This window comes from Pagrus major, chromosome 7 (genome assembly GCF_040436345.1).
Source record: "Pagrus major chromosome 7, Pma_NU_1.0".
In the NCBI taxonomy this organism is placed as follows: Eukaryota; Metazoa; Chordata; class Actinopteri; order Spariformes; family Sparidae; genus Pagrus; species Pagrus major.
This window is the reverse complement of record NC_133221.1, coordinates 30,355,328-30,377,648: the sequence shown is the minus strand read 5'-3', so window position 1 is coordinate 30,377,648 and position 22,321 is coordinate 30,355,328. Positions and strand designations below refer to the sequence as shown.

At 38.3% G+C, this 22,321-nt stretch overlaps 1 protein-coding gene across 2 annotated transcripts; it reads left to right on the top strand.

The window, feature by feature from the left end:
- Window positions 1–1,515: 1,515 nt before the first annotated feature.
- Window positions 1,516–20,843, top strand: LOC140999650 (sodium-coupled neutral amino acid transporter 3-like). Of its 2 annotated transcripts, none has more exons than XM_073470156.1 (16): window positions 1,516–1,922; window positions 7,283–7,417; window positions 7,542–7,611; window positions 7,797–7,912; window positions 9,019–9,092; window positions 10,340–10,432; window positions 11,111–11,192; window positions 14,037–14,119; window positions 14,400–14,458; window positions 14,899–15,015; window positions 15,215–15,294; window positions 16,916–17,016; window positions 17,135–17,259; window positions 18,449–18,593; window positions 19,725–19,828; window positions 19,974–20,843. In XM_073470156.1, exons 2-16 carry the CDS (start codon window positions 7,353–7,355, stop codon window positions 20,076–20,078), a joined length of 1,419 nt encoding a protein of 472 aa, XP_073326257.1. In that variant the 5' UTR covers window positions 1,516–1,922; window positions 7,283–7,352; the 3' UTR covers window positions 20,079–20,843. The 2 variants fall into 2 exon arrangements, with proteins under 2 accessions (XP_073326257.1, XP_073326258.1); XM_073470157.1 differs by lacking the exon at window positions 1,516–1,922 and adding an exon at window positions 5,948–6,029 and having other exon boundaries at window positions 19,974–20,163.
- The last annotated feature ends 1,478 nt before the right edge of the window (window positions 20,844–22,321 follow it).

Here is a 22,321-nt window from a genome sequence, read left to right as displayed (position 1 = left end):
GGCGCTGTGCGGCGTCCCGCCTGCAGCCTGCGGCAGCGCGCACAGACACAGCTCCAGACTACCACCTAGTACCTGCTACCACACGTTCTTCTTCTTCTTCTTCTTCTTCTTCTTCTTCTTCTTCTTGGTTATTTAGAGGCAATTTGCATCCAAAACGTTTCATAACCGCTCAACACTGGATTAAAAATAACACTCAATTTTCTGTCAAATCAAAAGAAAAAAAAGAACAAAGTTAAAGCTTTTTTCCCGGCATTATTCCCATTCTCTAATGATCCATCCATAGTACTATTCATATTAGGCTCTGAGAGCATTGACTCTCATGCTCTCAACAGGCCCTGCACTTACTCTCCACTCACTTCAACAATAGACCTACTCAAAAATCTTCTGGCAGCATCAACAACTATTTCTTTTCTCTCTGACAGGACTGTATGATATGGTTAAAACAATCATATTGCAATTATTTGGACAGCTCTTGTGAGTACCACGGGAATGATCATTTTTTACATGATGATGTGACATTTGTTGGGGTTTGTATAAAACAAACATGTTTTCTTACATTTGGAGAATATAATTTGTAGGCCAGGGGATCTCTACAGCACTACAGTAGGCCTACTTCATTATCTAGCTGATTTGCCCCTTTTTGCTTTTATCTTAGCTTAGCTTTAGCTTCTGTGATTTGGGTATTCCCTTCAGCCATATTGTGATTTTGAGTAGGCCTATTTAGTGATTAACTGTGTAGACCAAACTAAATAAACAAACTCTCTTTGTTTTCATGACTGAATGAACAAACTGACCTTAAAGGACAACACAGTTAATACTGTTTTACTTTGTTTATATGTGGCGGACCCTGCCACCTTTCTAGCTTCAAACAGTGTTCTGGGACCATATTTTCCTCTGAGAACAGCTTGTTTATTCACTTATGCAAAAAATACATATTTCTTAGTTTGTATTTTTATCTTATGAATATTGTAAATATTAAAATTCTGAATTTCTATTCCAAAACTGCACAATACCCCTTTAAAGATTTGTTTTAGATTTATCTTTCACCAGCAAGAACCTCCAACTGCTCAACAGTACTCCAATACATTGATCTGATGGTATAATAATTATGCTTCATTTAAGTTGTACAATAAAGATTTTATTGAAATACGTAATTGTAAAAGCAGCCAAGCTTCCACACACACTTAATGGAACTAATCAGCACCGACACTCAGCTGGGACAGTGTTCCTGTGTGGAACAATATACCAAAATAACCACGGGAATGTGTGTATCCTGGACCATGTGTTGTTTCAAACAGTTCCGTTCAGCTGCAGGAGTCAGGTCACCTCGGACACTTCACGGGAACATTGGTTTACATATTTACTTTTCTACTAAACGTTCCCACATTGATCTAATAGAGCCAGCTTTTTCCAGTTTGCTTCTAATGCAGGGCTGCCCACCAGCAGCCAGGCTCTTATGCAACCCTGTGCCTATCACCTCACTATATTTCCCCTATACCTCAACTCCCAGGCAGGGGAAGAGAGTAGAAAGTAGGAACATGGAAACAATTCAATAGGCCTAGTATGTATGAGCAGGCCATAGGAGCTTGGTGAATTCCCCACAGAGCCCTCCATCACCAGAGCCCTGAGAGAAAGTCACAGTTAACTTGTTTTCTTTCTCTGTTTTTCTTCGAAAGGAAGAGGAGTGCCTATACATGTGACATCACAAGAAACTTGAAACCGTCATTTTCAGCAGCCCTTCCTCCTCACTGCCTGCTCCCACTTTTGCTCCCCTCTCCCCAACCTCTCCCTTGCTTCTCTGCTGGGCTCCAAAAACAGGCCAGCATTGCCATTCGTCCCGGGCCAAGCTACACCTCTGATCCCAGGACTTCACCCAAAGGTTTCCCTCTGCTTCGTAGAGTCAGCTGGGTCTGTTTCTGGAGGTAAGTCTGTCCATTCTTCTGGCTGCACTGGAGCTACTGTGCTGCCACGTGGTTTAGAAACTTGAGGAGGTCTACACAGGAGGAGTGAGGAACCATGGGGAGAAGAGCACAGCTTTGTTAGTGACACCAGCTTGTCCTCAGAGGCTTGGATTTTGAAAGGTTTAATCACACTCGTTAAATAAGTTGTATGCATAGGTTATCCAGCTGTTTTCCAACAATTTGTCACTGAGAGTCAGTTATTGGCAGCCCTTTAATTACTTTTACTTTAAATTTAAAGTAACGTAACTTACTCTGAATGAGCATGAGCACAATTCCTCTTAAAATCAAAAATGTTATTTCAAGCTATTTTCTAATCTATTAACATTTTACTAATTATTTTTCAAATTAATAACTAATGTTTTTTTTAACAAAGTCAGAAGGTAACCACAGTGATATGATTTTTGCTGAACAGTGAGGTTAGTTGGTTTCTCTTCTTAAATGACAAATGGCGAGTCTTGACGTAAACATATTTTTTCCAGTAACTTTTTAGATATTTGTGGAAGACAGACTATGAGGGAAAGCTTTAATTAATGCACTAATGTACTCTTGACATGCATGCATAGACTATGTTAACTACTACACATAAATGAAAAAATGTAGAACGTACCAAACAACAACAACAAAACAAACAGTGAACAGTTTTGAGTTAACATGAGCCTCAGCGGACAATTGTCCTAGTGTCGATCTCAGGTTAATGGGCTGCATGTTTTTAAAAAAAGACTGAAACACATGGAAAAAGGTGACAGTATTACATAAGCTGTATATCTACACATTCCATGCTTGGAAAGAAGGGCAGGGCCTCATTCTGGCACACATTGTACACTATATGTTCCATCTTACTCAGTGTCTGGGAGACTATATATACAGTCCCAGCCAGACGAACACGTGTGTTTTCCTGTTGGCTTTCAAAACTCTTTGAATAATGTATAAAGGTTTTAAAAGTTTTTATCACTGTCAGAACTGTGGAGAGTAACGCTTTGTATTACAGACCTTGTAATTAGTGGTATTTAACAGGTAGTTAGGTCCTTATAAGTCCTTGGAGGACTCTTATTTTATTATGTTTTAATAAGATGATATAGTTGTAATAATATCATCATTATCACATTTATTGTTTGATTATAGTTCAAGACTTATAAGAAAAGTGTTAGCAATTAGTAGAAGCCTTAGAATGTTAGAATAAAAACCTCCTGAGTTTCTTATAATGTTTACAATAGCATTACAGACCAGTTTATTGAGGTTAACTAACTAATGGGTCCTAAGAGCAATAGCAATGGAAAACACAATATGCTTTTCCAGTGTTTTTCTATTCTACCACTGCATAGAAATAAGGCATCCTATTTCTAAAGGGATTACCAATAGTTACAGGCAATTGTGTTGATGCCATTAGTGATGTTCTATTAAACATCATCAGAATGTCTTTTACAACATACAATTTTCCTCAGTGTTTAAAGATACTGTAACTGTCCAGATAATTGTACCATTTTTTCCTGTATATTTTTTTCTTCCTATTTGGGGCTATATTTTATAGGATATGAATTTTACAGTTTGTCTTCAAGTATGTTTTTATGCTTCACTGCTACAATAGTCTATTTTCTTAATTCATCTTTTATCAACCTTGACAACATGCAGTATTCCAGATAGGGTAGCTGGGAAAAGCATGGTTATCTGTTATTTAGTGCATTATCAAGGATTTATTAACCTGAACAAATCATTGTTCTCCCTTTAGATCTGATAGCTGCAAAAAGTTTTCTAAAATGTTAATAAGTGCATTGTTTACTGCTAATAAATACCTAATAAAGTATGCAAATATTACAATTACAAATATAAACATATCCTTATAATATTAATTAATTATAAATATTACAATATAACATTTTAAAGAAACTCAAAGTTTTTGATAACATTCTCCAGCTGTCTATAACTATAACTTTATTCTTATCAGTGCTTATAAATGTCCTATAATCTTAATTATCCATCAATCAAAAAATATCAAAATAATGTTAACAAGTATCTTATAAGGACTTGTAAAAGCCTTATTACCTATTAACTAACACTTTTAAAAGGACCTTAGTATAAAAGTTATTCACTTACTCTTCAAGAGTGAGATATTCAGATGGATACCACAAACAGAAAACATGAATAGTATATAATAAATACAATACACAGTGTGCTCAACTCACATTTATGTTTTCTGTAAACATAAACATAAATGTAATAAAGCCAAATTGTCATTTTTATATTTCTGTTTGTGGACAGATTAAAAAAAAGGATACAACAGTTACAGCTGTGTGTGTCTTTTGCCAAAAAGCGCTGGCAAAAAACTCTTGAACGTGATTGGTGCACGGGGTGGGTGGGTGTACCTGCATCACAATAAGTCACATAATGTCAGGTGAGCGGACAGCCACAGGAAACACTTTGACTTTTATTTACTCTCCTGTAACCGACCATTTCCTTTCATGGGATTGGCTGAGATTTAGTGTTGTATATTGAATGCTATGGTTCAACATATTCCCCTGATATAAAAGCAGGTTCAAACAACTATTGGGTTGTGTGTGTAATAATCATTGGCTTAGCAACGAAAAGGTGTCAGTTCACCCAAATCAAATCAATATACTAACTACCAATCAGGCTAAATTGTGCTTTTTTATCATGATGAAAAACAGTTTAAACATGTGTCATTAAAGTAGGACCAGTGCCGTGTGACTAATAACCTTTGAATGGACATTTTAAATGAAGCTTACGAGCACAGAAAAATGCAGTTAACTAATTTCATCAGTGTAAAGACTAGTATGTAAAAGTATATGTGCTCTGATTGCTCTGCCACCATCTGATAATGATAATAATTGTATTTTCTTCTCATTAAAAACAAGATTTTTTAAATTTCCTTCTAGGAAACAAGAATATGTTAAGTATTGCATATAAAGTGCGTAACAGCATAGAAATGTAAAAAGTCTCTCTGTGTGGGGACAGTATTTACAAATACAGTCCACGTGATGACCGCTGTACAAAATGTCAATGTCTGAGGAGCCAGCTCAGTCATGTTTGAGCAGGGAGGTCATTCTCAGCTGTTATCACCCTGTCTGTCGTTACTGAAGCCTACAGGCAACAGATATCCACAACTGGAGCTGTCCACATATGGCTCCACTCCAGTCACTTATCTGTAGAGCCACGTTGCCTTTCACTGAGGATTGGAAATTGGCTTAGCAATAAAAACTATGATTCTGTCTGAGGTTTGTTAATGTTAGCCAACTGTATTCTATTAGCAAAGAGCAGTGTGCAATCTATTTGTCTGACATTTAACCTAGTTGAACAGCAAATCTGGCAAAAGAGATTCTATACTTAAAAAGTCCAGTGTCCACCAACTTTGCTGCTCCCCTCAGCTTTACTGAACTTTTAAGCAAATTTTATGTTTGCTGTTGGGATTTTACGGTCCACAACTTTACTGTTTGAGTTCACTCTCATTGCTCTCATCAGATTTGTTTGCAGCACCAGAAATCAGCTGTTTTCAGAGAAAAAGCTCTGATAGAAACTAGCTGGTGAACAAAATCGAGGACTTAGAGACAGGTGGAGATAAAAAAAAAACAGAGCTAAAAAATAGTTGATATAGGATATACATTCATTATCCCTACATACCTTGGGTCTTTGGCAACTTGGTCCTAAAATAAGGATAAAAACAATGCAAGTCCCGTCTTGGCAATTTCTTTCTTTTTAAAAAAACAAACAAAACACATTTAAAGTAATATTATGGTAAAAAGAAGATTCTATTTTTGTTTTTTCAAAATGACCAGATACAGAGGTCCACTCTTAGTCAGTGTAGAAATATAGTCCTCTGTTAGCAATATTCACGTGTATGTGTGTGCGTGTGTGCGTGTGTGTGTCTGTGTATGTGTGTGTGTGAGAGAGAGAGGGAGAGAGCGAGAGACACGTGCGTGTGTCCTGTGATACATCACTACTGAGCTGGCTACTGTGCTGAAAGCACATCCTATGTTGTTTCGAAGGGCTTGAGTGAACTTGGGGCTTTTGGGGCTCTGAAGAGTTGCCTATTGCCTAACTCTACCACTGGATACAGTAAGAGAATTTTCTCAAAGCCCCAGTTGATATTCAGATGTCTTGTTTTGTCTGACCAGTAGTTCTTAACAAAATAAGATTATCATAGCAGACTTTTCAGACGATTCGAATTTCAGATGCTGAAACAAGTACATTCTGGCATTTTTGTTTCATAAATGGCTTTAAAAAATAATTGTTTATCAAAATTGCAGCAGATTGATTTTCTGTGAATTTACTAATTGAATAATGCTTTCAGCTCTTAATGCAATTGCCTTGAAATTTTGGGGTAATTTTTTAACATTACAAATATTACAAGATGATACCAATTGCAACCAAAAGTCAATAGAACATTGTGATTGCGTTTGACCTAAAGCGTCTGTGGATTAAGTAATTTGTTGGTACATTCAGACCAAACACAGACACATGACTCATAGGTGTGCACTTTGATACTGATGAACTGGGGCTGAATGACGCTGCTAAACTTGTGTCATCCACTTTCTCTCTGTTATTCACAAATAACAGGATAAGACCAGAAGAGCTGCTCAGATGTATTCTGAACTGTACCACAGTAACACATGTTGAATGTGTTATCGTTTGGCTCAGCTTTGACTGTAAGCCAGAGGTACCAGTGTCAATATATATACCATTGGACATTGGTCATGAGTATCTCTCACTCATTCCAAACACTAATATGCTGCAGTTATTGACACATTATCACCAATTATCACAATTTTCTTTGGTGAATAGATTTTATAACCTGACACAGTTATCAGGTGCCCAGTTGTATTAGCTAATGTAATGGTGGCACTGCTGTAACAACTGAAATATTTAGAGATAATTATTTTAAAAAAAGCTCCCCTCTTCATTATATCCTTCATCCTTTTTTGTTTTGTTAATTTGTTCCTTCTTTACCTTCAATTCATCCCTTTCTCTTTCTCCCTTTTAGTCTCATCTTACTTTCCTCTGTCCTGTCATGTTCCCATCTTCCAATCTCTTATACTGTCTTTATTCAAGGAATTTTGTGGTGACAATGTGTGACACACCTTAATTTAGCAGCCTGGCATTCATGCATCAATAACAAGTTAACGTGAGCAGCGTGCTCATGTGTATGTGTGTGTAAAAAGTGGGTGGGACTTATCAGACAACCATTGACACTTACATTCACACCTTATTCATGTAACCTGGCTCCCTGTTTCGTTATGGGAGGAAACAAAGGAAACAAAGACTGAGGTGGTTTAATCTGTGTGTTTGTTTGTTTTTTGTTTTTTTTTCAGATTTCATTGTTCAATTGAACATTTCTATTTTTAATGAAGAAATAAGTGAGCCTCTGTACTTGTCATAAGTATGGAACTGCAGAAGCTATCAAATGGTAATCACCAACATGATGCTACTGTGTCTGTGGAGGGAGGGTATGTATCCATTATGTGTCCTCCATGCTGACTTGCTATTAATGCACAATACATGAAATATGTTCATATTATCTAAATTTGAAGAAGTGCAATATTTCTTTTTTGTTTGTGGTGTATATTTCAGAGTCCCACCAGAGGAGGAAAAGTTCCTGCAGCACAAGAGCGATGGATCAAAGAGACCTCAGTTTACAGATGTGAGTTTGAGAGAGAGGCAGAGGCCATGCAGCCTGTTGGTGCTCCAAACGCTGTTTAATTGTATGAATTTATACCTCAAGAATAACTTACAATAGCTTTTATGTAACATTACGCAAAATGAAATAATAAAAATAATTGTTATTGTGTCTTTGAAGTTAATATTTCAGTTTTATGTCTTTTCCAGTTTGAAGGTAAAACCTCCTTTGGGATGTCTGTCTTCAACCTGAGCAATGCCATCATGGGCAGCGGCATTCTGGGTCTGTCATACGCCATGTCAAACACCGGCATTGTCCTCTTCCTGTGAGTACCAATGACACACACTTTGGTGCAATAGTACAACTGATACAAACACACACACAAAAAAAACACACACACACACACACACACGTTCTGTATCACAGCAGTTCCCTGAAAACGGTAGACAGTAGACAAACATGACACACGTGAGAAGACATGGTAAACATTACACAACACTGGTTGTGGTCACTTATGCCACACCATCATGTAGTTATGACATATACAAAGTTACTTAAATTATTGTTTCAAATATTTGATGTACAATTTAATCAACTTGTCTTGAGAATTACTAAATATTTCATATTACAATTAAATGAATAATAAGAATGCTGTTGTTAATTTCCAATGTCTGTTTTTATGATATTTCCTTTTATATACATTTCCTTGGATTGTCATGCATTATACAGGAAACCCCATTGAATCATCAATCATTTGCATACTAAAATTAATACCGTGTGTCAAAGATAACATAAGATTGTGTTTACCAGCCAAAACCAGGAAATCATCCACATATCTCAGTCCAAAACCAGAATAAATCCATATTAATCCAATGTGGCCCACACATTTGACAATATAGGTTGTGATATTTGTCGCGAGTCAGTAAGCAAGCTGTTTCAATGTTGATGTGGGCACCTGATTGTTTTCTAAGACAGACTATGATAGACAAACTTGAAAAATTGTGAAGTGGCAACACAGGAGATGTATGATGTACTGAGAAGAGGTGAAAAAGACATGTTAAGTCCCTCCAGACTCTGGTAAAGAAGGCTGAAGAAGGCTGTGTTTCTAAGCATAATGTGTAGGGAATGGCACCATGTTGACTGACTGCTTATGGCCTATTTAGTCTTCAAACATGGGCTTATTATGCTGCCTTTAAATTGGGATGTACCAAGAGAGAAACTAAAGTATGTATTTGTGTAAATTTGACAACATCAATTTAAGTGGAATGTTTTTTTTAATCCCTGAAAATGTAATAACTGCATGTAGCTTTTAGAATTGATCTCAAAGGCTTCAAAGAAACCAAGGCCGAAAGCAGTGCAATACAGAATTCTCTGATCAACATGTTAGTGACATTAATGTTATTACCTACCAGACATGTTTGTGTTTTACAGGATCTTGCTCACATGTATCGCCTGTCTGTCCTGTTATTCCGTCCACCTGCTGCTATGCAGTGCTGGAGTTGTTGGTAAGAATTCATTTGAGTCACTTCACTTCTGTATATAAGGCCAGTTTAGCTAGTCGTCCTTTACATGTGTCTGAATCAGGGCTGCCAGGTCTGTGTAACAAAACCAGGTCAATGGCCTATAAAAAACCAGCCCATATCCCCTTGACAAACCATATGCACTACATTCAGTCCAACAGCATTACTATCACTGCTCAATGTATTGCAGTATCTACAAAGTAACACCAAAGGTTTGTGAGAGAGACTTTATCATCAGTACTTTTTTTTTTTGTGAGTATGTAGATCAGAAACTTTATGTTTTGTCTTTGGGCTTTCTCTTCACTTGCTACTCTTCCTCCCTGCCTTGAAAACACAAATTTGCTTTTTTTATTGTAATCAATGCAATACCTTAATACAACCGAAACATCTTACTGTATGATGTTGCTAATGTTGCTTCACTATAAAGCTTGTAGAATCAGTAACTTCTTTTAAATCACTTATTAAAAACACTTTTCTAGGCTTGCTTTTATGTGAAGTCACCTTTTTTAAACTGATTTTTCATCTTCCTATCTTTTTAGTCCTTTTACTGCTCCCGGTCGGTTTATCTGCTCTTAATTCCTCTCATGTGATGTCTTTTTCTTACTGTCCTTCACTTCTTTTATTTGTTTATCGTGAATCTATTATTTTTAATTCTTTTTACTGTCCTCCTTTAATCCTTTTATCTGTTCTTAATTCGTCTGATGTGATGTCATCTTCTTTTCGTCCTTTACTGATTTTATTCTTTTATTTATCTCTTTATTTGCATTACCTTTTTTCTCCTTTCTGTCATTTTCTGTGATTTTGCCTGTTTTATTGCTTTTTATTCCTTTTACTTGTAATTACTACATTTTCTGTTCTGCCTTCTTGTTTTAACTCACTGTAGACAAGGCTTCCTTGTGTTTGGCTCGACTGTTGAGTGTTTATTCTGTAATATTGTCTTCCTGATTCGCCTTCTTTTGCTTGTTTGTCAAAGCACTTTGTAAACTTAGTTTTTAAAGGTGCTATATAAATAAAGTTTATTCTTGTTTATTATATCATTTTAATCATACCCATATAGCATATGTGTAAAGCAAAAGGAAGAAATCTCTGTTATTTTATCCCGGGGGTCGTTAGCTGGCTAGCTAGTTTTTAACTTGTTTGCTTTGTCAACTAGTAGGAGGGTTGGGATTGAGAGGCTGGTCCGAATGTCCAATCAGTTTGTTAACATGGGTCTATGTTATTGGTCTCTTCAGGTATACGTGCCTATGAGCAGCTTGGCATGAGAGCTTTCGGTCATCCAGGGAAGATTCTAGCAGCTGTCATCATAACGCTACATAACATTGGAGGTAAGACTTTGGTATAGAGGTGCGGTATTTAAAATGTTTATGTCAGATGAGGAGGTGGTGATAATATATCCTTCCAAGGGAACCAGAAAATCTTTGTGTTATGGCAGTGTGAATATATGTGGTCATCGATACTAATTGTTGAGTACCTATTCAACTATTTGGTAAAGTAAAAATGAGGAAACATCCATCCATCCAACTTCCAACTCAGGACTCACAAATACCGTCACATGTGCTCATAACACAAGCAGCCGTGACATCTCAAAAGGGACAAACTTAGGCTGTCAATACAATTAGGTTGTCCTGCTACTAGAATTTTCAACTTTGATACAACGCTAGAATAAAAGAATATTGTCAACAGCTCTTTAATTAGCATGGCAATAGAAAAAAAACCTCATAAGTGCCCAAAAAGGATTTCTTCTCCTCTTTTTAATCAACAACCTGCACACAGTGCTGGTAAAGAAAAAGTAACTGGTAACATACCAACACATTTGTCATAATGTTAATATCTGTACAACCTTGGTTTGAAAATCTGATTGTAGATCCTTGTTTGGTAGTTTCAATAATATCGAATGCAGATATTATATTGTTTAAACATGTAATACTGAAGTATTGATACTTTTGACAACCCAAAACAATACACAGCACTAATAAATGCTTTTCTTTCTTCCTCACCTGCAGCCATGTCCAGCTACCTGTTCATAGTAAAATCTGAGTTACCTCTGGTCATCCAAGCCTTTCTTGGCCAGACATCCACCTCTGAGTGAGTAATGAGCTAACAACTTTGAAATCAACAAAATGTATAAAATTCAATATCGGTTTCAACTGTGTCCATTACAGAGATGGGTCCAAATAGGGTGAGGCAACATATTGATTTTATATCCTTATCCTGATTCAAGAATTTATATTGTGTTAGATTTTGGATATCGGTTTATCGTGATATGACATAAGTGCTGTCTTTTCCTGGTTTTAAAGGCTGTGTTATGGTAAAGTGATGTCATTTTCTGAACTTACCAGACTGTTTGTTACTTGTTGTAATGTGTAGTTTTAAGTAATAGTTTTGGGAAGGCACAGGGGAAGAAGACATATCAGTCTTTGATAACCCATAACTCATTCACTGTTGGTTTGGCTCTGAACATGAGATTGTTTACCGCGTTTATGAAAATGTCAGTGTTCCTTTAAAACTGCTTCAAAATGGGTTTTATTCAGTCATCTCATAGAATTTCATTGTGTACTGTCCACTCTCCTAGATATTCCATAGAATGGTCCTACGTTTGGCCCAATAAAGCCTCATCTGAATGAAGCCTGATATTAAATGATGACATCAGCATCAACACCACTGCTCTGAAGAGTAATGTTGTATTATTAGCTTAACCTGAGCGTGCTCCCTGCTGCTTCACCACACTCACAACAAAGAATCAACTGAATGTTGTAAAGTTGATCCTTCACAGTGAGCAGATCCAGTCCCATTGCACTTGCAATTGTGAAGAGTTACTCTCATTCATTTAAAGGGCAACTCCACCAATTTTACACATTAAAGTGTATTTGCAGGTCTTGAGGAGTACTACTGCATATGTGGAAAAAGAAATAGTACAAAACCTTTTGTGGCTCGAGAGGAAGTTGAATGTAATCTGTCTCCAAATGATGTCACTCAGTGGCTACGTTGCATTGTGGGTAATGTAGGCAACAGATTTTGAAAAGGAAGAAGAATGCATGGATTAAAAAGGTGATATCTCTGATTCTGCTGCATCAATTCTGATCATTTGTTTTTAGACTGTCAATAAGGAGTCCAACAGTCAGTACGTTTCCATGCACACTTTAGTCAAGCTATGACCATTTAATTGGACATCTGCCATTGACAGAAGTATGTCCGACTCCACCACGGCAGGTGATATGCACCGTTACAGCTAGTTGCTACTGGACCTTCATCTGGTAGACCTATAACATCACATACCAAACAAGTTAAGAAGTCGCAAATGTGCTGCACAGGGAACGGTGAAAACATGGATGACTTTTCGGCGCTGTACATTACATATTATATATTGTATTAATACCTTTGCCGTCGTCTTCTTCTTCTTTTGTTTTTCCCAACTTCCTGCTATGGATTTATGCCATGGATGACTTCCAGTTCAACGCCTGGCATGGTGACATGCGCAGAATGCTGAGGCCAGTTCAGGTCCAACTAAGGCATATACATGAAAGAGTAAATCGACTTCCAACTGCATCTGGGTGTGTTAGTCCGACTTTGAGAAAGTCGATTTAGTAGGATTTCAGTCGGACTAACTTGTTTACATGGACTTTAAAAGTCAGGTTTCAGTCGGACTAACACAGTAGTCGGACTTTTTCTAACATCATGTAAACATACTGAGTGTTATAGGACTGCAACATTAGACCAGTGGACTGCTTTCCAGAACAAAAGGCATTATACTACTTTGTTCACTCAGTAGTACTCCTCAAGACCTGCGTAAAAAAGTGCAAAATAAGTATAGTTACTCTTTAAATGTAAGCCTGTATGACTAAATTCAAACAGGTGTTTTCCTGTTCACAGCATTTTTTTATGATCAGCCAATAGAAACACAGATGCGCTGTGTTTGGTTATTATTTGTGCCATGAATCTGCTTTGTGCAATTTTATCTAAACTGCACTCTTATTCATTGTTCACTTTTTGTGATTTCTCTGCTCCGTGTGAATTTATTTATCTGTTGGCACTGACCCAATCTTACGTTTGTTGAGACAACTTGCTTGTTGTATGGTCACCAGAATTTATTCCCACTGAGTGTTGGTTGTGTGCCTTCTCAGAAATGAATGCTTTGCAACTGTGAGATGTAATTAAGCTCAAGTGAAATGCTGAAGGGGATATATGAGGATGTGAAGTAAGTCAGCAGCACACTCTCAACAAACCACAATAGAATTGGAGCAATGTTTTGAGGACAGGCTGAAACTAATTTAAGATATCAACATTATATGGTAACTTTCTCATTTGTCGCCATGTTTAGTTTTGGTTGCACTGTACGAAACAAAGAACTACTTAATGGAAAAGTTCATCCAAAAATGATAATGTAATGATTACCCTCTAACCCCCATGCTGATGGAAAGTCAGGTGAAGTTTCTTAGTCCACAAAACATTTCTGGAGCTTCACAGCAAAACAGCATTGCAGCATTCTCCTAAACAACTTAAGTAGCTGGAGACTTTTTAAAATGTAAAAAGCAACCAAAACAAATGAACATAAAATGGCTCCATACAGTTTCTCTCGCTCAATCAACCTGACATTTTTTGCACCTTCTTTTAAAGCCTGGAATCTTCACTGTAGCTGCTAAGCTAAACGTGTTACTGCAGGTGAGAAGATAATGATTGAATTTTGGGGTGAATTTCTCCTTTAAAAGTCATAATTTGTGTATGAACAATGTCTCTCACTTCACAGCCACTTATCTACGTGTAGTAAATACATATACCACAAACCTATATTTGACTTCCTGCCCCTGGGACACAGTGAAAAGTTGTCATTTTACAACAGAACCGACCTCGCTTCTGCTCTAAATGCAGTTCTCACAGTTTTCTACTATGTGTGTGTTTGTGCTTTACTGTATGTGTGTTTTCTTCACCTAGCGACTGGTTCATGAATGGAAACTACCTCATCATCATCGTCACTGTCTGCATCATCCTCCCACTAACGTTGATGAAACACCTTGGTACGTCCCTCAACCCAGTCATGCTCAACAATTCCTGAGAGAGATGCCTTTGAAAGCACAAGGCCATTTATTATAAAAAAGAAAATCACCCCATGTTTCCTTTTATTGATGGTCAGACTTAAATTTAATACAGCCTTCACAAAGCCATGAAGGACACAAAAGATTTCTAGTTGTTCTCTCCTGCAGACACTCAAACAGCACTCAAATGAAATATTGTCATCACAATAATATTTTAATATAGTAACAGTGTGTCTGAGGCTTGTGTTCTTGCATTCTTCAGGGTACCTTGGTTATACCAGTGGCTTCTCTCTCTCCTGCATGGTCTTCTTCCTCTCTTCGGTGAGTCTGTGGGTCATGACTTAATGGCTACTGTCAGGGCACCACTGAACATACCCAAAGTCGAGTTCAGAGGTGTAAAACAGAATGCCTGTGGAGTTTGAGTCGGGCTCGGTTAATACTCTCTAAGACTCAGTCGGGCTCTAAATCCTTATAGCTTTAGCTGGTTGGACAGGGATGAGTTACCTCCAACAGCTGCTGCAGAGTTCTGTTTGTTCTTTTTGGGAATGTATACAACTGTTGCTGGGTGCACACTCTCAATATATCAATTTCCAAGATGTAGAGACATGTCAGAGAAGAGTAAAGTTACCAAATAAAACAACATATGATTAGAAAGGGTTCAACAAGTGCCATAGTTGTATTGTCAGGAAAGGCAGAAAATATAACATGTGCTTCACTTCATCAAAGTCTCTCTCTCCCTCTCTCTCTCTCTGTCACATCAGGTAATCTACAAGAGATTCAACATCGCCTGCCCTCTGGAAGTGTTTGGCAACTACTCTGTGAACACAGTGGTCCCAGAGGACACATGCACCACCAAATTCTTCACCATCAACCAAGAGGTTGGACATAAACTCCCTCAATCAATTTTAAGCACGCTGTTCATTTATGATGAGCTCTGTTCAGAGGACTGTGCTGTGCTCTGAACCCGTGTACTGTCAGGAACTATTTGTGGATGCATCATATTACATGGGGTAGTGTGGAGTTCAAATGCTTCCTGGAAAACAACCAAGTGAAGTTATTCTGTTACTTGATTTGCAGACGGCATATACCATTCCCATCCTGGCATTTGCCTTCGTATGTCACCCTGAAGTGCTTCCCATCTACACTGAACTGAGCAAGTAAGATACATACCAGTCTTACATTCTTCACACACAGTATACATCATGCACTTTGATAGTCAAAAAACCATCCCTCGCTCCCAGTGTGTCAAATACAGCAGCCTGATCAGTGGCCCTGCACTTCTTGGTTTGATGCTGTAGTTATCCCTCTAACGCCACTTCTTGCAGTACCCCTCTAGTAGTATAAAGAGATGCTCACAAGTCATTTTTTGTAAGTCCAAGTCAAGTCTCAAGTCTCTTATGGTTGTAATGAGCGCTCTATCATGTGCTGCAGGCCATCCGGTCTGCTTGGAACACTGCATAGTTATATCTTAGGAATTCAAAGCATGTACTTTATTATCATCACTCCTTTATTTATCAGCATAGAGTATTATCAGCACTGATTAGTTGTTTGGTATATGATAACTTTAAACAGGCTATTGCAATGCAATATGAAAAACAAAAACACTCAATGAAAGCTTATCTTTAAAATTAATAACTATATCTTGTTTTGCAATATAAATACACAGCTACAGTAGCTAAATGCAAAACATTATTGCTGCCAAATTATCTGAAACATACTGCAAGTCCATAAACTGGTGATATTAAAACATGAACAGTTTTGTTCAAAAAGAGATATCTACCATTTGTGAAAATTGGCACCTTTCTTTGTCCTTTTCTTACAGAACACAACATTTTTGTGGATACAATTGTCTGTGTAGTTTAACAGTGAACATCAGCTGACTTTCATTCCTGAAAGAAACGTTTGTGTTTTGGAATGAAACCCATCAAAACCACGCTTTTCTCTCAGATTTTTTGCTTGTCATCAGTTCTAGGTTTACATGTAAGTAGCACACTGTACTAAACGTGTGTAGCAGCATTGGTTCAAGTCACTTTTAAACCAATTTGAAATGACACTGCAGTTTACTTTCTTATGATAGAGCATCAATTATCAGTAATCTACTTATTGGCTGGATAGCACAACCTTCTCATGCTTAACATTTGTCAGGGTTTAAATTAGTGAAGAAAACTAGGGTTGGCATCCCATTTGTGACTAAGAGTCAAAAGTGATTTGTTTTGAAGTTATGTCATGTAAGTAAGAAATGCATGTTAATAACATAAACCTGTTATGTAAGTGATGTACTTATGTTACTTAAGTTACATGACATGAGTTACGTAACTGAATGTCCTCATTTTAATCCAAAGTATGAGCTTTTTCCCAAACCTAACCCAGTAGTTTTGGAGCCTTAACCTAACCAAGGAGCTTTTGTGCATTAATCGAAAGGATAACTCTGGTGTATAACAAATTGGGTCTTATTTTTGTGGTTTGGCCCACCATCAGTAACCACCAGGTAAAATGACATCTGGGGAAAAGGAAAATCAGAAGCTCTTACAAGTTGGAAAGATAAGCCACATTATTTTAACATCAAAATGAAAATGTGAGCACCTCGAATGCAATTTTCTTACAACTTGTCCAAATGAAAAAGCAAAAGAAATAAATGCAGTAAGTTTCCCTTTTGGGCACTACAGTGATAAACAGGGTGTGTGTCTGTAAATAAAGGCTATTCTGAAAATAAACTATAGCCATGCTTTTTGTCTTTTGACTTTATGTACTATATCTATGTATCTTTTTCCCCCAAAGCCCAACCAAGAAGAGAATGCAGAATATTGGCAATGTTTCCATCCTGGGCATGTTCATCATGTACTTCTTCACTGCCATCTTTGGCTATCTGACCTTTTACGGTGAGGCAACGTCTCTTTTCCTCAGCTGCAGAACATAACGCCGTTTAATGACAGTGAAGTGACACATGTTCTATATCTGTGTGTGTGTGTGTGTGTGTGTGTGTGTGTGTGTGTGCAGAGAACACTGAGGCAGAGCTCCTCCATACCTACAGTAAGGTGGACCCCCTGGACACTCTGATCCTGTGTGTTCGGCTGGCTGTCCTGGTGGCCGTCACTCTGACTGTACCTGTGGTCTTGTTTCCCGTAAGAACGTGTCTGGGCTTCACACACATCCATCTGACATACTCTCTGATACTGACCTGAAATACTTGTGCGTTTAGTAAAGTGGGCAGTGCAGTACAGAAGTTCACATGGTAAACTCAGTAGGGTGCATACTTCCACAGTACTTCATTTATTCTGTTCAGCATAAGTGATGTATACACTTCCATCTACTTCCTATAGATGTTTCACATTAAAAGCCTACACAGAAAGGAAGGGAGAACTATTTGAATAAATTCAACAACTTAAATTCATTTGTGGATTTTGGATACATTTTGGGTCAGCTGCAAAGAGCAGAGGTACACCGGGTTATCCAGCTTGAGGTTTTATTGATCAGAACTGTAAGAGGGGAATTGCAGTATTTTCAAACCTGGGCCCCACGTTTACATGTTTTGGCATGTAAATTATTAAGACTTGCCGAAACTTTTGGATCCTGAAGATTGGCTCAGCTAGCGGCAGCAACACAGCTGCAATGGCTACAACATAATACTTTGGGTCAACTCTGTTACGTCCACTAAAGAGGCTGTTTACACGAACCCCACTGATGACTACTGATGACATATGAGGGTCTTGAAGGGTTTCCCATTTCATAGGGGGAGATTTCAACCACCACCCACTACTACAAGATTATAATCCGTTTTGTAACCAAAAAGTCTTACTGAAGGACAAATGTCACTCTGAAATGGAGCTGAGTTGTTGCAGGAAGACAACGGTGGAAAGAGGAACTAGAGAAACTGCCAAAAATAATTTATTACTATAGTCATTGCTGAACTACGATCTACAGAAGATGAGGCAACAACTGTAACAACAACAACAACAAATATTTCAGAGCGAGACTTAAATTAGCAGACGTAACTTTGTCGATCCAAAGGATTGCATTGCAGTCATTGTAGCTGCCAGAGACGGCTGGCTGAGGAAATCTACTGATCATTTACACACCAGAATATGCAAACATAGGGCCCTTGTTTAAAATGATTGGAATTCCTGTTTAAGACAATTCTGACTACTGACAAAATGATGTATAAGTGAACTGTTATACATCATACATGCATGAAATATTTCCACTCTTGGTCTGCTGGGATTAGTGACACACAGTCCTATAGTTCTAGTTTCATACACTGACCCAGTCTGATACCTGGGCAGCATTATGCATCCTTATGTCCTGTCCTGCCAGATCCGCCGTGCCCTACTGCAGCTGCTGTTTCCAGGGAAGCCCTTCCATTGGCTCCGTCACATCATCATCGCCATGTGTCTGCTGTTTGCTGTCAACCTGCTGGTCATTCTCGTTCCCAACATTAGAGACATCTTTGGCATTACTGGTAAGATATTACACTTCGAAGTTTTATGGAAGCCTGAAAGAAAAGGGCTATCTAAAAAAAAAAACATAGCTCCAGTGAAATAAAAATGCAGAGGAATTCTATAATGTTTTTAAGATTTTAGATTTTTCATGTTTTTTTCTTATAAAATTAATTTTGTTTTAATATTGGCCACTTTGGAGTTCCATGAGGTCAAGTTTACATTAGCATTTGTGCCAGGCCAATCTCACAGCAAAGCATGTTATAGACTTGCAATCCACTATAGGGCAGCTTGAGAGTGTGACAGTTTGCCTCACCTAGACATGAAAAGTACCCACGTGTATGAAGGGGCACTACCAGCAGGGCGCGGCAACAAAAAGAACACAAGACGAACATGTAAGAGTGAAAAAGAAAGTTCATAACGGGATGAGAGTGAGGACTGTTGGATGGTTATTCAAATGGTGCAGAAAATCGCTCCAGATATTTGTATTTGCACGGCAGGATCTACTATGTGATGATCAGTAATTGCACACCTGAGCGAACAAAAATGACGTGGAGTTCCCCAAGGCTCCATTATAGGGTCTCTCCTGCTAAACATCTTCTTGCTCATACTAGCTCAGATTATTAAAGACAGCTATTTTACCACAGTTATGTAGATGACACACAGATTTATATCCACAAATTTCCTGCGCAGGTCACTGGGGAGGTTACTGGGGAAATGATTAAGCGGGATACTTCAGGTGATCGACGGAACTAGTGTAAGTTAAAAAAAAGTATCATAGTAACTGACGCACCGGCGGCACTTTCAAGACTTTAGAAGCATTTGCTAAGTGGGCTAGGCAATAGTAACAGTGTTAGGGTTAGTATTCACTAGATAAAATAACTAACCTAGATCTTCATTCATGAATGATACGGTGGACTATTCACTCTAAGAAGGAGGATTCGCCCTCCTGTTACCATGGAAAACTCTGGTTCCCTCAAGTGACTGGATATGCCAGAAGTTACGCCCATAAACTGTATGTAAGCAATGTATTATGGGGGCTAAGAATAAGGTGGATAACAATATCACCAGATGACTATGGTACCCAGCAAGCAATGAATAAGTGCATTTAGCAAATCAGTGACTGATTTATTGTGCCTCCTCTGTGTGCCCAGGGGCTACAACTGCTCCCAGTCTGATCTTTATCCTTCCTGGACTCTTCTACATCCGCATTATCCCTACCAACCAGGAGCCCATGAACTCCAGACCAAAGATCCAGGTAGGCTGATATCTCTCCCTGACTGAGAGGGGAGACACTCACAAAATCAGCTGAGAAAAACAGAGTTATAATAAATGTAACAGCCAGGAGCACAGTGGGCCTAGTGATTCTGTACTGATGTACTGTATCTTCTTTTGTTTTTTAGGCTGCATGTTTCACAGCACTGGGTTTCATATTCATGACCATGAGCCTAACATTCATCGGGCTTGACTGGATGAGCGGAGAAAAGCGAAATCTCGGCGGCCATTAAAGTGCAACCCCCTAAACCCTACAGCAACAGCAGCCCATTGCTGCACCCCTCCTCCAGTCCTCTGAAAGGGAAGCAAGACTCAACCTACTGTTGGAAAGCTCGTGGCTTTGGTGGGACTGTTTTATTAATCATAAGGACAATCCGTCCGTCCAGGGTGATGAGAGGAGTCCAGCTTTGTCCCGTCACCCACCCAGGTTGATATATACCACCAGGCTCCATCACAGGTGGTGTTTCTCTGTTCTAAATAAAGAGCTGAGGGACATGTTGACCATGGAAGCCCCTCAACCACTAAAAGCTATTTGCCTTAACAAAGGCTAAATGTGGTGTATAATAACAGCAATATTAAAAGCAAATTGGACAAATGTCTAAATGCAAAAAGCATTTAATAATCAGCTAAGTTTGATGGAGACAATGTATTTGGTATGTGCTTGATATAACTGCTATTCAAAAAGAGATTCCATCACAGTGTTTAACATTATAGTCCAATTATTTCTGTTCATCTGAGAGCCACACAGTATTAGGTGACGGAACAGATGCCTTCAAATAATTCACTTCAATTGATGTATTGGTGTATTGTAATTCTGCAGAGCAGTGTTTGGCAAACTGGATAAAAATGTTTTGGTTTCCATCAGCCAAAGTCTAACATTAAGTTTATGCAGCTGTGAACCAATTAATTTGGTATGGTTTATTTGTGAATTTATTCTGGACAGCATAGGTGGATGTTCAATGTTCATGATGTCCAATAAAAGTTCACAAGTGTTGAAACCTGTGTTGTTTGTTAATGGCATGGAATATAAGCTATGGTTTTAACATATGGCAAAGAGCTCAAGGTACCAACCTGGCCCTGAAATTCCCCAGATCCCAATCTGAACACACTTCCTTGAGACATTCCAGAACTAACCAGAGGCCACAACTCGCAAACCACAGGACTCAAATCAACCACAACTTGCATCTGACTCATTCCAGCGCGTCTCGTGGTTGCTCAATCAGATTTAGATGTGGGGGGTTTGGAAGAAGGGAGAACTAGGAATCTTTATTTGATCACATATCATACATTGTGAAACTGGTACTCTGCATTTAACCCATTTGAGGGTTCGAGAAGATAATCTAGTGTGCATGTTTTCATGGTGGGGAAAACCAGAGTACCTGGAGGAGACTCACGCAAGCATTGGGTAGAACATCCAAACTCAAAGTGCTAACCACTGCACCACCATGAGTTTGAGGGCCAGGTCAGCACCTTGAGCTCTCAGTCACATTCTGTGAGCCGTTCCTGAATGTTTTTTGTGGTGTGGTGAGGTGCATTTTCCTGCTGGCACTTCCATCAGGGAATGTCATAGCCATGTGGGGGTGTACTTGGGCTGCAGAGCTGTCTAGATGCTGGGAACATGTTAAAAAAGACCCACATGAGATGATCAACGATGATCACCACCTGCAAGTGATTTTATGGGTATACACAGTACAACAAGTAACCAGTGACTGCTTCACTTTAGCAATGCCGTAAGTACTTGAACTTGATTTGCAAATTCTTTATTAACTTAAGTAAAGTTTGGAGAACCCAGTATAAATGAAACCCAATCAGAAAGCAGTTCCCAGATAGTTAATATGAACTGAACACTGGTGAGTAGCATAGATTTTATTTTCACAACGACTGAGGGAGAATTCAACGAGTGAATCACAACACATTTACATTAATGAAAACACAAACGACAGCCTGCGAGATGGGACTTCACTGAAGTGAAAATATGTCAGAATATGAACATCATTCATTCATCAGTCACATAAGTGAGCGTGACCGACACATCATCCAACAAGGACACATGTATGTATGGCTTTTAAACAGTCCTGTGGAGAGAGATTTTACACAGACTGTGTATGATGGAATGAAAAGGTTTATACTATACTGTTTATACATATAGTATATCTATGCATCGGCAGTACATACCTTTTTCCTTCATCTGAGTTGTCCCAATATGTAAGATTTTACATTGGTGCCACTAAACTTTTCATTATACTAAATATAAATAAACACAAACACACACACAAACACACACACACACACACACACACACACACACACACATACACACAGCAGCCACAAGCAAACTTGATATGGGCTATTTAAAAACATACTTCTTTTAGTCTCAGCAAAACCATAAACAGAAACTATTTTAAATAGCAAAGAAACAGCAAAGCCTTCAGATGCGAGGTGTACAGCTTCCAAAATGGCTTCATATGAATGACAC

Bases quoted from the DNA above. Each gene is read 5' to 3' on its own strand.
- LOC140999650 (XM_073470156.1), top strand. From the start codon at position 7,353: ATGGAACTGCAGAAGCTATCAAATGGTAATCACCAACATGATGCTACT. The intron at 7,612-7,796 runs GTGAGTTTGAGA...TGTCTTTTCCAG, and splicing joins AGAGACCTCAGTTTACAGAT to TTTGAAGGTAAAACCTCCTT. The intron at 14,120-14,399 runs GTACGTCCCTCA...TGCATTCTTCAG, and splicing joins AACGTTGATGAAACACCTTG to GGTACCTTGGTTATACCAGT.